The sequence below is a fragment of the Lissotriton helveticus genome, chromosome 3_1 (assembly GCF_964261635.1).
Source record: "Lissotriton helveticus chromosome 3_1, aLisHel1.1, whole genome shotgun sequence".
Taxonomy (NCBI): Eukaryota; Metazoa; Chordata; class Amphibia; order Caudata; family Salamandridae; genus Lissotriton; species Lissotriton helveticus.
This window is the reverse complement of record NC_136061.1, coordinates 1,091,521,159-1,091,537,557: the sequence shown is the minus strand read 5'-3', so window position 1 is coordinate 1,091,537,557 and position 16,399 is coordinate 1,091,521,159. Positions and strand designations below refer to the sequence as shown.

The 16,399-nt window shown below is 42.0% G+C and overlaps 1 protein-coding gene across 4 annotated transcripts in view; it reads right to left on the bottom strand.

Annotated features, from left to right (window-relative positions):
- SLC4A10 (solute carrier family 4 member 10) overlaps positions 1-16,399 on the bottom strand; it is a 1,019,075-nt gene that overhangs the window by 14,424 nt on the left and 988,252 nt on the right. For all 4 annotated transcript variants that reach the window (XM_078683855.1, XM_078683850.1, XM_078683851.1 and 1 more), the window contains exon 23: positions 5,298-5,365. In XM_078683855.1, coding sequence (XP_078539981.1) covers positions 5,298-5,365 — 68 coding nt within the window. The remainder of the gene's footprint in view (positions 1-5,297; positions 5,366-16,399) is intronic.

The window sequence follows — 16,399 nt, the reverse complement described above, 5'->3', positions numbered from 1 at the left end:
GTTACGAAGACTGTATCAATCTCTGGCTTTCTTCGTGATCTTCACTGGTTAAAGGTGGAGAACCGTATCAATTTAAAGCCCTGAGCTAAGTGTTCCTTATCAAAAATGGTTTGGCTCTGCAATATTTAGCTCAACTTTATATACCTCCGCATGCTCTGCGTTCTGCTACACAGTCTAAATTCATAATTCCCAGATTCCAACTCACTCGTATGCGCGGTCGGTCCTTCTCTCACCTAGGACCTTCCCTATGAAACTCTCTCCCCATTTCTCTACAAGAGGAAGCCGTTTATGGGAGGTTTCACAGAAGTTTGAAAACATAGCTGTTTAATCTGTAATTTCTTTTTAATTTTCTGTACCTACCAGGCCAGCGCTGGGAAACCCCACGTGGTAGCTGTGCGTCCTATAAATTTAAATACCATAACATAACATGCAGAGTATTTATGACAATTTGCACATTCCTGTCGTTTCCCCCTGCACTGGCACAATTTTGGCAGGATAGTGCCAACACAAGCACCCTTGCACAATTGTGTAAGGGTGCCTGCGTTGCATGCAGGCTTGATTTTGCACCGGAAGGGGCACCTTCCGACACAAATATAATCCTGGAAGGATTTTTCCTCTTTCTATGTGTGCTGCAGAAAACTAGGAGAAATAAAGTTATTGAAGTTATTTCTCCTCTTTGCGACTCCCCTGGGGAGGCGTAAGGATTTGGCTCATTCCCAGGTTTACATGTTTTTGTAAATCTGGGATGCGTCAAAATCCATGGGTGCAACGCCCATGGAGCACCTCCCTAACACAGAGTAAGACTATACAGTGAATTGTGTTGTGTTGCCTTACTCCATATTTATGATGCCATTCAAAGCCATGCAAAGTAGCTTTCCATGGCCTCATAAATATGATTTGGTGGTAAGCATCATTGTGCCATCACAAAATGTTATGCTACGGTGAAGTAAGAGGCTCGTAAATATGCCCCGTGGTGTCTAGCTTTGTGGTGGGAGATGAAATAGAGGATGCACAGGGTGGACAAGCAGCACTAGGGATAATTGTTGTGGGGTTGTTACCTACATTGTGGACGGATTCACTCCTGACTCTAAAGGAGGAGGTAGATGACTCACACACACACATGAAAAATGCACTAATGCAGAAGTATTGTCTCACACCTGAGGAATGCCTAAAAAAGTTCTGGGACATCCACAAAGAGTTGTAGCAAACTGCAGCAGATTTTATAGACATCTTTTTAAAAAGAATTGAAAGGCTGGGTAAAGGTCAATACATAGAAAAACTTATGAGGAGCTTTGCAATTTGATTACTAAGGAGCATATCTTGGGTGCCTGTTCCTTAGAGGCACACCAACATCTAGTAGACTCTAATCTGACTGATCTCAGAAAGCTTGAAAGGGCAGCTAATGTAAACATATGCACAAGGGTGTCCATAAGATCCCTGGGGGGGAGGTGATCACTAGAAGGAGTAGACCATCTTTCAACAGGGAAAAGAGGGGAGCTACAAGACTCAAAAAGAAATATCTGGCATGGGGAACGAGTCCCAAACCACTTCAGAAAAGCAGGGGAGTGGGAACCCATGGGGAAAGGAACCCTTTGAGATGGTTAGGTGTTTTAACTGCCTGCAGTTAGGGCACCCAAAGGTATATTCCTCATGCTGCAAGATGGCGATTAACACTAATGGGCACTCCATAGAGGTAACTAGTGTAGTTTTGGGGGAGGATAACACTAGTTCCCTTAGTCATGAGGTGGACTCAGAAGGTAAATTTGTGATCCCTGAGGGTGTTAGGATCACTTCCAGAGGGTCATAGGGAATAGGGCTACTGTCACACCAAGGGTGCCCATAAACTATGCTTTCTGAGAGTATTAGATACAGAGGCCCTGTAGAAAATCAAGGGGTAGGAGATGGAGGCCAACCACAGTGGGAAAACCAAAGGCCCAGGATTTGCCTGCTCTGATCTGAGAGCTTCCCAAGACGGGCACTGGTGAGGCAATTTCTAGCCCGGAGGTGCCATTTGCACTGACCCAGCTAATCTTCCTGATGCTCAACTCCTCAGAGGAGATTTTCCACCAAAGGATTGCTACCCTCACCCACTTCCAGTGCCACACTTCTTTATCAGATACCATCTCACTACGACTGTTAATTTGTGTCTGTCGTAGGCCCCCTGGAGAGCTCTAAGTTGGGTAGAGAAAATTGGAAGAAATGGCTAAAGTACAAAATTACAGAGAGAATTGATTCAGCTGGTGACACTTTAATTAATGGTGTTTGCCTGATGATGAAACATGCCAGTAAATCTACATTAAGCACCAGGAGGTATTACTCTCAGTTCTCTAACCTCCCCAAATCAGAGTTTGTCATGTCTTGATAGTAAATAAAATGTTTGGAACATCAAACAATGGTCAATTTCCTCACAGGGATTCAGTTGCACTTTCCAGATGATTACAATGAAACTACTGCAGAAGTCTGTACTTCACCCTGAAAAGTTATGTGTCAGTACCGAAGAGCATAATTCACTCTCAGACCAAGAGACTGTAAAACCAGGATATGTTGTTTTTAACTTTGGCTTTCTTTTCCTTGTGGCCTTTCACCTTGCTAGATCTTACCACCTAAGTGGACACTAGTTGGATGTAGGAATTTTGTGTTGCAGCCTTCCCACACATTCTTCTAGGAATATGCAACTAACCTTTCCCAAACACTTACAAAATTGACTTATATTTCCTTTGACTGGCTTATCTGCCTCTTGTTCACTATCAGTTAAGTTAGGGCTGCTGTGGTTTCCTCATAATAAATGGAAACTGCTTCATAGAATTCAGTGGAGTCACTTTTCCCATGTTAAAAATGACACAAAAGTGTTGCAAGGGGCTGGTAAATAAGCCCCTTAGTATCATCACCGTGGCACGAGTACTTTACTCCCACCATGGTGAGGGTACTCCACCCATCAAATTTAGAGATGTCCGCCGGCCCAGTGGACATCTTTTGCACTTCCAGGAACCATTGTCATGGTGGTTTCTGTAAATGCATTGAAAGTTCCCCCAACGTGGGATTTTGTTTTTGAAAATAAAAGAAACATTCACTCCCATGCCATGGGAGTTTTCTCCCAAGGCGTGGGAGACATATGGTAGTTATCATTGCCCGTTACCGCCAGGTTTTACCTAGCAGTGACACACTTGGAAAACTTGCCATTTGTACGCCCACTCAAAATAGGGTTGGGCGTACCAATGGCATAACCTGTGACGGTCATTGCTATGTTGGGTCATCGCAGATGTATGTTAGTGGTGGAGATGTAGCAGTCTCTGAATTTCCACACTTTAAATGAAGTGGACAGATCTTTAGTATGGCAGAGAGTGTACTCCATCACCATTGGGACAGAGTACCTTTTCAGCCAAACTTTAAATCGGACCCTGAGTCTTCTACTATAGCAAAGGCAATATAAAGTAGGATGTTTAATGGAGTGCTGTTGTGGTAAGAATGTTATCCGCTTCTTCGTGTACCATTGCTAAAAGTTATTAAACATTCCTAAGAATATGTCTTTCCGAGCTAAGCCCTGGCTCTAAGTGAATAGGAACATCTGACGAAGCATACTCCACAACCATTGATGGCAATTTCTGGGAACTCCTTAGTTGTTCTTTCCAGGAAATGCATCATTGACATAAACCTTAAGACTTGATTTTATTGGGGCACTTCTACCCTCTTTTCATTCTTCTTGTATGGACTGTAGACTGGTGCATTGACAATTTGGAAATTATAGTCTGTTGCCAATGACAGAGATCGCCTCCTCTGTTTGATAAGTGCCAGGTTCAGGTAAGCCTAGCATAGTCATTATTTTTCCCTGAATGTGTCTTGGTAAGCCTTCAGGTGCTTCAATGACATTTAATACAGATTCATCAGATGGGGTGTCGGTAATACAGAGACACCACCATTATTGAATCCTGGAGTTATGCTGCAGTTTATCTTTGGCTAGTCAGCCTTTACTGACACATTCACCATACACTGTAGCAGCTTGTTAACCTTTAGCTGAAACTTGTGTCTTCTAACTATTGACTATGTTTGTGATTCTCCAACTCTGCACAGATCCACTCAGCTTTGGCCGTCATCTGGCTCTTTGATGCCTTCAGCAGTGATAAAGCACTCACACATGATCCCCCATTTTGAATCATCCATTGCTACACTTTGATGACAGCCATGTGCGATCTGTAGCCACACACCTGAGGTGCAGCCCATCCGTGCCAGGGTACTTGTATCTGATCTCTTTCAGCGCTAGGTTCCTCTGTCACCTAGACTTAAAGTTTTTTTTAGCACCGGCAGCAAATCATCCTATATCATGTCCGGGAACTCTTTACACATCTTTTTCCACATTGTGAGGTGACTCCCTCTTGTAGGTATTGTACAATTCCCAAGCTCAGCGAATAGTAAAAGGGAAATATGTGACCTCTTTGATATATTCCTTACTAAGCAGGGGTGGCTCAGCTGTTTCCATGGAGTGCCCTGTCTTATTTTGTAACTCATGCCTGCAGATGGATACATGTTTCAGAATACTCCTTCATTCAGTGACAAGTGTGGGTTTTGCTCTTAGGGGAAGGTAATCTAGGAAAGGGGGGACACAAAAGTTATTGCAGTACTTGGTATCTGCTCTAATGGCCACTGGAAGTGGTATTGCCTACACATTCATATTGTTAAAGGCATACTATGAAATTATTGGACAGTAACTGCACCACTATCATTAACATACTGAAGGATGTGTTTGCTAGAAAATAATTATCTGTAGAGACAGCACAAATTAAATTTTACCAGTTCACTGTCCTTCATTCTTGAATAAAGCACATTTAAAACAACTTGATTATTGAAAGAAGGAAGCCAAAAGAAGGCGATATACATGCATGAACCTTGATATTTCATAGGCCCAACTAATAACGTTATTTCAAAGCAGCATCAAGTATCTTGTTGGAAAAGTCTGTGACAGCCCCCAGAAATCATTGACAGAAATGTAAAGTAACTGTGGGTATCAAGTGTTGCAGATCTAGGCACATCAAAGTCATAGGTAAGAGCTCAGCATCCTCTATTTTCCTCCTCAGAGATGTGAATTGTTATGACATTTGGATCTGGAATGCTGCTGTCCGTGTCTTCTCAAACATGTCACATCTATTTCTGCCTTATTTTTCCTATCTTTTAATTTAATGCTGGCATCAGTCTCAAAGATGCCAGTTTCAGTGCTAGAAAAATATCTTACATCCATCACTTACTGCATCTCTTACAAGGCACAATGCAACAATATGATATGGCATGCACTATTTTCTTTTTACCTGCAATGCCCTTCCAGAGGCAAGTGCACTATTGCTTCATCTTCCATGGCTAGGATACTTTGCTCTTCCTAATACAAGAGAAAACAGGTGTGAGATACAGATACATTTTAATAATGTATTTCAAATATACACCTGTAAGCCACATGTCTTTTATTTCACAGAAGCTTGTATATAGATTTCTGACACAAACACAAATAGAACCAGATTGTACGTATTTAAGTATTAATTTATGTATATATTTTTTTTATCAGATATTGTAGAGCACCAAGAGTTTCACTTCATTCATAGCCAGTAAGGTAACATAGGCACTTTGGGCCATATGTAGGTAAATATCGTTTACCGATTCTAAAATACCGATTTTTACCGATTCGGTATTTTAGAATCGGTAAATGGTATGTAGCTAATGATTCGGTAAATTTTACAGAATCTGTAACATTCGGTAAATACCGATTCGGTATTTACCGATTCGGTATTCCCCATTCATTCCTATGGGCCTGTAGGCCCATAGGAATGAATGAGAATTACTGATTCGGTAAATACCGAATCGGTAATAGGGGTTAGACTTACAACGGTGGCAGGGTGTCACATTGACACCCTGTTGCACCCCTGAATAGTGCATGGGTGCACATGTGAACACATACATGCCCTAAGGGCATGTATGTCTGCCACATGGCACTGTTAAAAAAAGCACAACATTGCTTTTTTAATGGTTTTCGTTATTTACCACCAACTTGTAGTTGGTGGTAAATAACGAATCCTTAAATGTGAAAAAGCCTCACTTGAGTGCTTCCTACATTAAGGATTCGGTACTTTACCGAGTCGGTATGTTAAGAATTTGGTAATTTACCGATTCCTTAAGTTACCGGTTCGGTAAAATACAGAATCCTACAATCATGCCACCTACATTCCAAATGGCCAATACCGGTCGGTAACGGATGAAATTCGGTAATTTCGGCCATTACCGACCGGTATTGGGCCTCCTGCATATGGTCCTCAGATTCCAATTCTTGTAAGAGCTTTGACCCTCTGTAGAGTATTGTTCGGTCACTACCATTAACATAAAGGGCAGCCTGAACAGCTCTGTATTCGGACATTACCTGAAGTCAAAATGGTTGAGACCTGCCCTCAGGCTCCATTAAAGGTACTCTAAAGTCTGTGACATGGGTTAGCCAGGTCTCTGATGTTGTGTTTATGATTTTCAAATGTAGATCAGGTATAAGTTGAATGATAGTTCAACACATAGAGCCTGAGTCACAAAGATAACTTAAACTTTTTAGTAATCTCCATTTTTTGGTAAATATAGGCTGTTCACAAAATCCAAGTGTAAATTTACTCCAAAAATGTAACTTACATGTCTCAGCCAAATTGAAGGGCCTGAGCTATACACTTTTGAGTAAGATACATCTCTGAGTATTTGGCTGTTGACAAAGTCCAAGTGTAAGTTACACTTTTGTAGTAAATTTACACTCATGTTTTGTGAATAGTCAAAAAGTAGTAAACACACTCAAAAGTGTAATTTACCTCAGTCAATCAGTCCCTGAGTTCGGTAGACTTTTGCAGCAGGTCTGGAAGATAAAAAGGGCAGAGGGGTACAAATAATGCTCCTTTCCTTCAACGCCACAATACCTTTAGACTGCCCTGCCTTGTTGGGGGTGCACGTTTTTGCTCGAGTAGACCTTCTGGTCTACTAGTCCAAAGTGCTTAGAACTTGGCATTTAAGGTTATTCAATATGGCTGCATCTCCTTAGGTTGATGCACATTTGCCTCACAATACAATGATTTATTTATCAACACGCTAAAGTTCACAGACCCACGCCATCATGTCTGTAACACAAAGGTCATCAAACTCTTTCAACTAGGATTCAAGCAGCTCATTAACATGCTCATCATTGCCTCATTCCAATTCAATTTGTTGAAGTCCTACCGTTTAAACATACTCTAGTTACTTCACTTCTTACAAAGCCCAATGTGGAGCTGGAAGAGCTGTAAAACTATGATCGACTATCTGGCCTGTCCTACCCAACTGAAAAGATTATGTCTACGGTAAATATCAAGTTATCAATTAAAATTGAGCAATTTTTTCCCACCCAAATTTCACCAGATCATACATGGCAGAATTTGTCTTTTGGAAATCTGGAATATTTAATATCTTAGAACCTGGCTAGTCATCACAACCCAAGAAATGAAACTCGGAATAGGTTGAAAACACTACACCTCGTAATTTCTGCATGTGGACAATATGAGGTATGATTTTACCTTCTTAAAAAATGGACAACTCCAAAAGAGGCTCAGGGTTTCCAGTGTGATACACAGTAAGAAATAGAATGCTGTATAAGTATTCACCAATTGATTGCACCATAACTGTCTCTTTCTTAACATGTTCAAACTAAGATTTTCCTACTGGAACTTTGCAACTTTTAGAGTCTGCCTGTCAACTACACCTTCTCTAAATGCTCACAACCTGGGGGTTGGTCTTGAAGCTACACTACATGTCCAATTTTCCACAATTGAATTATGTCACAATAAACACTTTTAGCAATATGTATTTCAATCTATGCTGGCCCTGTTGGACGACCTGGAAATTATCATTCTAACCTGACCATGGAGATCTCCACAGTTGACTATTGCAATGCAACAACGTATGACATGTCCGTCTCTGTAGTTCATTCTTCAGTCGGATATAGATTTGTATGTCACAGTTGCATATTTGAATTTGCAATTGATATACCTTTCAAATGTGGGACAATGGTGGCCTATACATATTGAACCCCAAAGGTGCATGCTTATTTTTTTGGGGAACTCTATATGACTTTGTGTGAACTAGTTCACCTTTCTTTGGGGAACGATTTGAGAAGATGTGCAGCCAATCTACGGCTATTTTTGACACCAGAGGAACAGCATTCTATTGTGGGAAGCTCAAGTATCAAAAAGATCAGAAACTACGTACTGGCTCTGCCTAGGGAGCTAAAGAGTTATTTTTGAAAGTTTGCAAGCACAGTTAATGCTTCTTCTGCAGGCCTGAAGTTGGCATCTTGGGAGTGATTTATATTCATTAAGTTGATTGGTTACCTCTTTTCATAGGATTTGAATACAATTTAGAGAATAAATGGTCACTAATGAGCCAGGTTGTGTGTGTTTGTCAATGGCTTAGTCAGAAGGTGTGCAAATCATCATATTTTCCAACGGTCCAAGGGCAATTCACTTTGAGAAGATTGATTTTAGTCTTTTTGGGATGCCTGCTGTCAGTGTAGGAAAAAAGTGCTTCATGCATGATGCAAGACCTGGCTAGGTAAGCGTCAGGTAATGTGGTAACCATACGAGGACTGCCGATTGTAACCGCAGTCACTGCTTCTTTCGAACTGTGACACTGATTAACCAAAACGCGCCGTGAAAGGCAAGCCAGTAAGCCTCCGTCCACTGTGCATTTTCTCAAGGTTTTATACCCGAAAGCCTAGCGCTGCTTACACGCTAGCAACACAGATTAAGACAAGAATGTCTGTATAGGAAATACGTTTGTCATTTCTACATTCTGCAATCCAACTGCGGTTGTCACTCCTGCACAATTTCCCTCATTACTGTATCTGTGGGTCTTGGATCTTCAGAAACATCTTGTCCTGATGATGGTCTCAAAGATTCATCTTAGCGGAGACCAAAACGTCGACACCTTACCCCATTTTCCTTTAAATAAGATTTAATCCAGGAGAATCCGTTCTTATCTCTAGGATAGTCCCTACTTTGTTTATGTGTGGGAAATGGGCTTTTGAGTACTGATGACTAGTGAAATGTCAATGTTAAGAACCTATTATTCCTGTCATCAGTACCCTTTTACTTTTGAAACCCCTTGTGTAATCTTTTTGAACACAATATAATTTGTTTACCCCTTTGTTTAAGCAATATACATTTTTGAATGTAAATTGATTACTTAAAGACACGTTTAAATATATCTCATGTTGGCAACTTTACCAACTTTCTAAAAGTGGCATTTTCGGAATTGTGACTTAAAATCCCAAATTACCATTAAAGAGGAATTTAAATTACAATTTATTTTATTGTAAGTACCATTATGGCTATCTGCTCTCAATCAAATATTATCACTTATTAAATTAAATAAGGTACCCTCATCTCATTCAATGAGAGAGATAGGTCTTACAGAGGAGGCAACTTTAGGAGTTTTTCATTACCAAGACTTGCAAAACATCAGCACACATTTTCTACTTTTTACATACAGTGCACCCTGACTTATGAACCTTTAGGACCAACCTTAGGGGTAACGTGTATGTAATAAAAAGGAAGGTTTAGGCCTGGCAAAACGTTTATTTTGCTAGGTCAAAATTGCAGCTTAAAAATGCTCTGCAGGCTACAGTTAATTATATTTTTTCTGACAACTGAAGTTTAAATATGAAATAATAATGGTGTATATATTGTTTGCATTATTTCCAACAATTGCTTTACAACCTTTTTGTTGACCCTATGTATTTTACCATTGTTTGAATGAGAGTGGTGTGAATGTGACATGCTTGGTTAGTGATGATATGGTTGAAACTTTTTATTGTCCTGTGTCCTAAATCCCTTTTTTGTGAAGAATATAATCTGTAAAGACGCATTAAATTTGAAATGGGGCACGATTTTTGAATCATTGTGAATAAATAGCTATTTAATAGCAAATCCCAGGTATTGAACCGGTGTCTGTACTTTGGTGAAAGTAATTGTTTGGAAAAGAATATATCAGTACTGGCATCCCCCCTTTGTTGTTGTACTGCAGGCTGCAGTGGCAGGCCTGCGATATGTTTAGAAAGGCTACTTTGATGAGTCCTGCAGGCCCACTCGTAGAATTGAATTTACAGGCCCTAGGTACAAGCAGTACCATTTACTAAGGGCTAACAAGTAAAATAAATGTGCTTGTTAATTGTTATGCAATTTAACTATGTTTTAGGGAGAGAGCACAAACACTTTAGCCAAGAAAAACAGATTCAGCAAACAGGAGGATTGAAGGCAAAACATTTTGGGAAATACAACGCCAAGGATGTCAGTTCAAATACCCTTGCTGCCTAACTTTTTCCAATTTTCTTCATTTGGAATGCTGAACTAATGGAGGAAGCTAATAAAGATCCAATTCAAATTTGTTCTGGCAAAACATTTGCAGTAGTTCTGTAGTAAAAGATTTGCATTCTGTTGTTGACAAATGGCTGTTTTTTACAAGCTGGCTATTTCACATTTAACACTTTAGCACTTTGCAATACACATTTTCACCTCTGCACGTTGAATTCACGAATATGCCTGGTTTTGGAAAGTGGTTTATTAGTAGTGACTTACCAATAGTAATAACGCCACAAACAAAATAAAAGGGTCAGTCAAGGTCTCAATAAATTATTCCCTTGCTCAACCCTTGGTAGCTAGCAACGAGCAGGCAATATTAACTTAGGAGACAGGTGTGTACAGCATTTAAATACACCAATACATTAAATAATTAGGACACAGCTCACAACAAAAATCCAACACCAATTTATAAATGAGTGTTATATTTGTATGTACAAATAGACACCAAAATGACAAACATCCAGTGTAGGGTAGCAGAGATATGAATTTTTAAAGAATAAATGTAAAGGTTGTGACTTCTTTGTGCAGACAGCATCTCCTGTCTTATGCCCTGGCTGATTACAGTCATAGCACTTCCCCCCCTTTGAGGGATAGAATAACCTACTAGATTTTCCCTGTACCCCCTCTCCATGAAGTTGGATTGGCTCGGGCCCCCAACCTTGCATATATTTTTGTGGGTCTTGGGAGAACTCTTTCTGTTTTTGACCTTCTTTTCCCTGGGCTTTCCCCCGGGGGCGGGGCTGTCCTCCCCACTTCTGGCCACCCCCTGGAGCTGATTAAACCCCTGTTTCTCAACCATTCATCAGATTACTCCCCCAGCTCTCTGGGGCTAGTCAGCTTTGAGTATATTAGGTACTGGCATAACTTCTCTTGTACACAGTGAGTCAGGATGTGCTATTTAAGAATTAAATTATACAATCCACTCATAGGTACTCACTTTTCTACCTGCCATCCAGCCTTCTTGTGCCTTCACTGAGATGTCCACAAGGTCCACCCAATGACTGTGCATTAACTTTGTGGGTGTTCCTGAACTTCACCCTGTCATGCTCTGGGGTCAGACCAAATTTCTTGACTAGATATTTCCTCATGTGTGGGTAGGATTCTGCCTCATCCCCCTGTAGGATCAGGAGCCTATGCCTCCAAGCTACTGGAATCAATTCCTACAGGAGTGAGCCCCTATATTCAGTGGGGACCCCTCTCATCTTAAGGCAGGGGTCTTCAATCTGTGGGGGCCGACCCCCAGGGGGTCATGGTGTCCTGGGAAGGGGGTCGCAGATTGTCAGTTTGCCTTAGTGGCGTCGGGCTGATTGAGGGTGCTCACGGCAGAGGCCTAATTCACACCGATGGGTGAAAAACAACAAAGCCTCATTAACAAGTACAAGGTCTTTTAAAGACCTGTGAAGTACTCAGGTGCGGCTTTGTGTGTGTCCCTGTAGGTGTTTAAGCCCGGCTCACATACACAAGGAGGGGAAGGGATGGGGGGCAGGGGAGGGTGGCTGGGGGAGGAGGCTGTAGCCCTTTGAGTTCAATGGACGTTGTGCGCCTGGAGCTGTGGGTCCCGCCTGTAAAGCACAAAGCACAAACCCTCATACCTGGCGCCTGTGCCGGAGAAATGTGCCTGAGAGTCTGTTCTTCAGGTGAGATGTTGTTACAGCATGTCCACCGTCCGCCCCCAGCAGGGAGGCACAAAGATGCCCTCCCATGAGAGAGGAAGAAGAAGGAAGAAGACGCAGAGATACTGACCCCCCCATGAGAGAGGCACAGAAAAGGTGGGTGGATGAATGGATGAAAGGGTGGATGGATGAAGGATTGATGTATGGATGGATGGATGGATAAAAGGTTGCATGGATCATGATGGATGGTTGTGTGAAAAGGTGGGTGGATGAATGATGGGTGAATGGATGGATGAAAGGGTGGATAGATGAAGGATGTATGTATGGATGGAAGGAAGGATGAAATGGTAGATGGATGAAGGATGGATGTATGGATGGATAAAAGGTTGCATGGATAAATGATGGATGGATGGATGTGTAAAAAGGTGGGTGGATGAATGATGGGTGAATAGATGGATGAAAGGGTGGATAGATGAAGGATGTTTGTATGGATGGAAGGAAGGATGAAACGGTAGATGATGAAGGATGGATGTATGGATGGATAAAAGGTTGCATGGATCATGATGGATGGATGGATGTGTGAAAAGGTGGGTGGATGAATGATGGGTGGATGTATGGATGAAAGGGTGGGTGAATGAAGGATGGATATATGGATGAAAAGAAAGGTGGATGGAAGAAGGATGGATGTATGGATGGAAGGATGAAAGGGTGGATGGATGGATGGATGAAGGATGGATGTATGGAGGGAAGAATGAAAGGGTGGATGGATGAAGGATGGATGTATGGATGAAAGGGTGGATGGATGAAGGATGGATGTATGGATGGAAGGATGGAAGGGTGGATGGATGAAGGATGGATGTATGGATGGATGGATAAAAGGCTGCATGGATGAATGATGGATGGATGTGTGAAAAGGTGGGTGGAAGAATGATGGATGGATGGATGGAAGGGTGGATGGGTAAAGGATGGATGTAAGGATGAAAGGGTGGATGGATGAAGGATGGATGTATGGATGGAAGGAGGAAAGTGTGGATGGATGAAGGATGGATGGATGGCTATGTGAAAGTGTGGGTGGATGAATGATGCATGGATGGATGTGATGAGGTCTAACAGGCGCATTTATGGTTGTCGATAGTTGCTGATGATGAGGAGTACCATTTTTTAGAAACTTTTGTTGAAAGGGGGTCCTTAAGCCTAAAAAGGTATTACAAGGGGGACTCGGCATCACAAAGTTTGAAGACCTCTGTCTTAAGGGCTCTTTCAAATGCAATAAGCCATTTGTTTATGTTGCCCCCCTTGACATACATGGGAACTATTCACTTGAGAAGCCTGGAATCAAAGCCACAAACACAGGGCATCTCAGCATCTTCTTCACTTATGCTGCCACCATTTCTTCTTGCTTTCACCTCCTCTGACATCTCCCTTTCTAGTTCCAGCTTCTCCTTTTCTAAAGCTATGGATGTTAACTAACCCTAAAGCTGTCTCTCTGCAAGTGACAGCCCTGGTTCAGGTGTGTGGAAGCCTCACCTCCCTCATTTAGCTGGAAGTATGAACCTGGTGCTAAAAGAAATGGATGAGACATCACCATTCACCACCTGGAGGTTGTTGGTGTGGTTATTCTCTGGAGATGTTTCTGCCGAGGACTTAAGGATCTAATCAACTCTTTCTTCCTAATCTAATTTGGAGCGGGTATTTCCCTAGATCTACAATGAACTCTAAGCTCAGCCACTTTGAGTTTTGTCAGGTTAGTCTGATCTAGCTTCATGGTATCCTTAGTTTTGTGTCACAGAAACTTTACTAATAAGAAATAGAACACATTTTGAAAAATCACAAATATGGATTAAAACATGTAAGAATCTAAAGTTTTATTCTAAGTCAATTTTGTGGATTTTTAAAGATCTTAACTTAATTTACTGTATAGTATTATTTAAATATCATCACGGCTGAACACCAAATGATGGAAAGTGGGTTAGTAGTAGTTATAAGTAGTGTCTTACCACTAGTAATTAGGCCACAAACACAATAAATCGGTCAGTCAAGGTCATAATAAATTATTCCTTTGCTCATCACTTGGTAGCTGGCAATGCACAGGCAGGATTAACTTAGGAGACAGGTGTGTAAATTATTTAAAAACACCAACACATTAAATAAGTGAGAAAGAACACACAATAAAATTCCAACACCAATTTATAAACATATGTTATATTTTCATGAACAAATAGACACCTAAACAAAAAAACAATCCAATGTAGGGAACCAAAGCTATGAACGTTTAAAGAATAAAAGTAAAACTAGCACTTGAAAGCAAATAGCGCTGAAAGGGATAAAAAAGGTCTTGTTGGTTCGGGACAAACTCAAGAGCTCTTTACACTTACTTCCAAAAGTGTTTCTTGATGCAGGAAAGTGGTCCAAAGCATCAGCCCAGGGTTCAGATGTTCTGGTTTGCCTATTGGGGTCTGGGACAACAGCTCCCACAATGCACCTGATAACCTGGCTGATGAAGGGTAATACCAAAACCGGTCCCAGGATGCTTGTTTCCAGCCCAGAGAGGACCTGGCTTGGCAGTTCGGTCTGGACTGTTCCCATGAAGCACAGGGTCAAGACTGATTTGCATATGGCTGGGTCTAAACTGGGGTGGCCTGCTGAGCAAAACAATGATGTATTTAACCCAGATCTCTTGACTGGGAGTGAATGTATGATTTATTCAGCATTCCGTCCATCATATGTTTACGTAGCACTTTTCACCCTAAGTGGGATGGGTATGCCCAGACGTGGGTCCCTTGCTCACTGTGCCACTAGATTTAAGCTAGCCTTGCTGATGAAGGGTAATACCCAGAAACCGGTCCCAGGATGCATGTTTCCAGTCCAGGGAGGACCTGGCTTGGCAGTTCGGTCTGGACTGTTCCCATGAGGCACAGGGTCAAGACTGAATTGCAAATGGCTGGGTCTAAACTGGGGTGGCATGGTGAGCAAAAGAACGCTGGATTCAACCCAGATCTCTTGACTGGGGGTGAATGTATGATTTATTCAGCATTCCATCCATCACTTGTTTGCATAGCACTTTTCACCCTAAGTGGCAAGGCTATGCCTAGACGTGGGTCCCTTGCTCACTGTGCCACTGGATTTAAGCTAGCCTGGTTGATGAAGGGTAATACCCAGGAACTGGTCCCAGGATGCTTATTTCAGGTCTAAAGAGGACCTGGCTTGGCAGTTCGGTCTGGACTGTTCCCATGAGCCACAGGGTCAAGACTGATTTGCATATGGCTGTGTCTAAACTGGGGTGACATGGTGAGCAAAAGAACAATGGATTTATCCCAGATCTCTTGACTGGGGGTGAATGTATGATGTATTCAGCATTCCGTCCATCATTTGTTTGCATTGCACTTTTCACCCTAAGTGGGATGGGTAGGCCCAGACGTGGGTTCCTTGCTCACTATGACAGTGGATTAAATCTAGCCTGGCTGATGAAGGGTAATACCCAGAAACCGGTCCCAGGATGCTTGTTTCAGGTCTAGGGAGGACCCGGCTTGGCAGTTTGGTGTAGACTGTTCCCATGAGGCACAGGGTCAAGGCTGATTTGCATATGCTGGGTCTAAACTGGGGTGGCATGGTGAGCAAAAGAACAATGGATTTAACCCAGATCTCTTCACTGGGGGTGAATGTATGATTTATTCAGCTTTCCGTCCATCAGTTGTTTGCGTAGCAGTTTTCATTCTAAGTGGGATGGGTATGCCCAGATGTGGGTCTCTTGCTCACTGTGCCACTGGATTCAAGCCAGCCTGGCTGATGAAGGGCAATACCCAGAAACCGGTCCCAGGATGCCTGTTTCCGGTCCAGGGAGGACCTAGCTTGGCAGTTCGTTCTGGACTGTTCCCATGAGGCACAGATTAAAAACTGGTTTGCATATGGCTTGGTCTAAACTGGAGTGGCATGGTGAGCAAAAGAACAATGAATTTAACCCAGATCTCTTGACTGGAGGTGAATATATGATTTATTCAGCATTTCATCCATCTTTTGTTTGTGTAGCACTGATAACCTTATGAAGCATTTTACAAAGGTTGCTCCAAACTTCACCAAACCTCTGGAACTTCTTCCTGAAGTTCCTCTTGTGGGTTCAAAGTGTCCAAAACACCAACCCAAGGGTTTAGAAGATCTGAGATGGCCCTTGGAATGTTGAGACTACAATTCCCACAATGTACCTGACAAAACCCTTAAAAGGTGCAATAGACGCACTCCAACATGGGTACTTCTTGGTGGATATGATGCAGGGGGGGCTCTATTAACCTGTAGCTTTCGGGGGGTCCACTCCTTAATATTTCTTGAAGCAAGGCAAAATCCTTAGAGCTGAAGTGCCAGAATGTGCAGCAGGTGCAATATTTCAGAGTTCTAGTA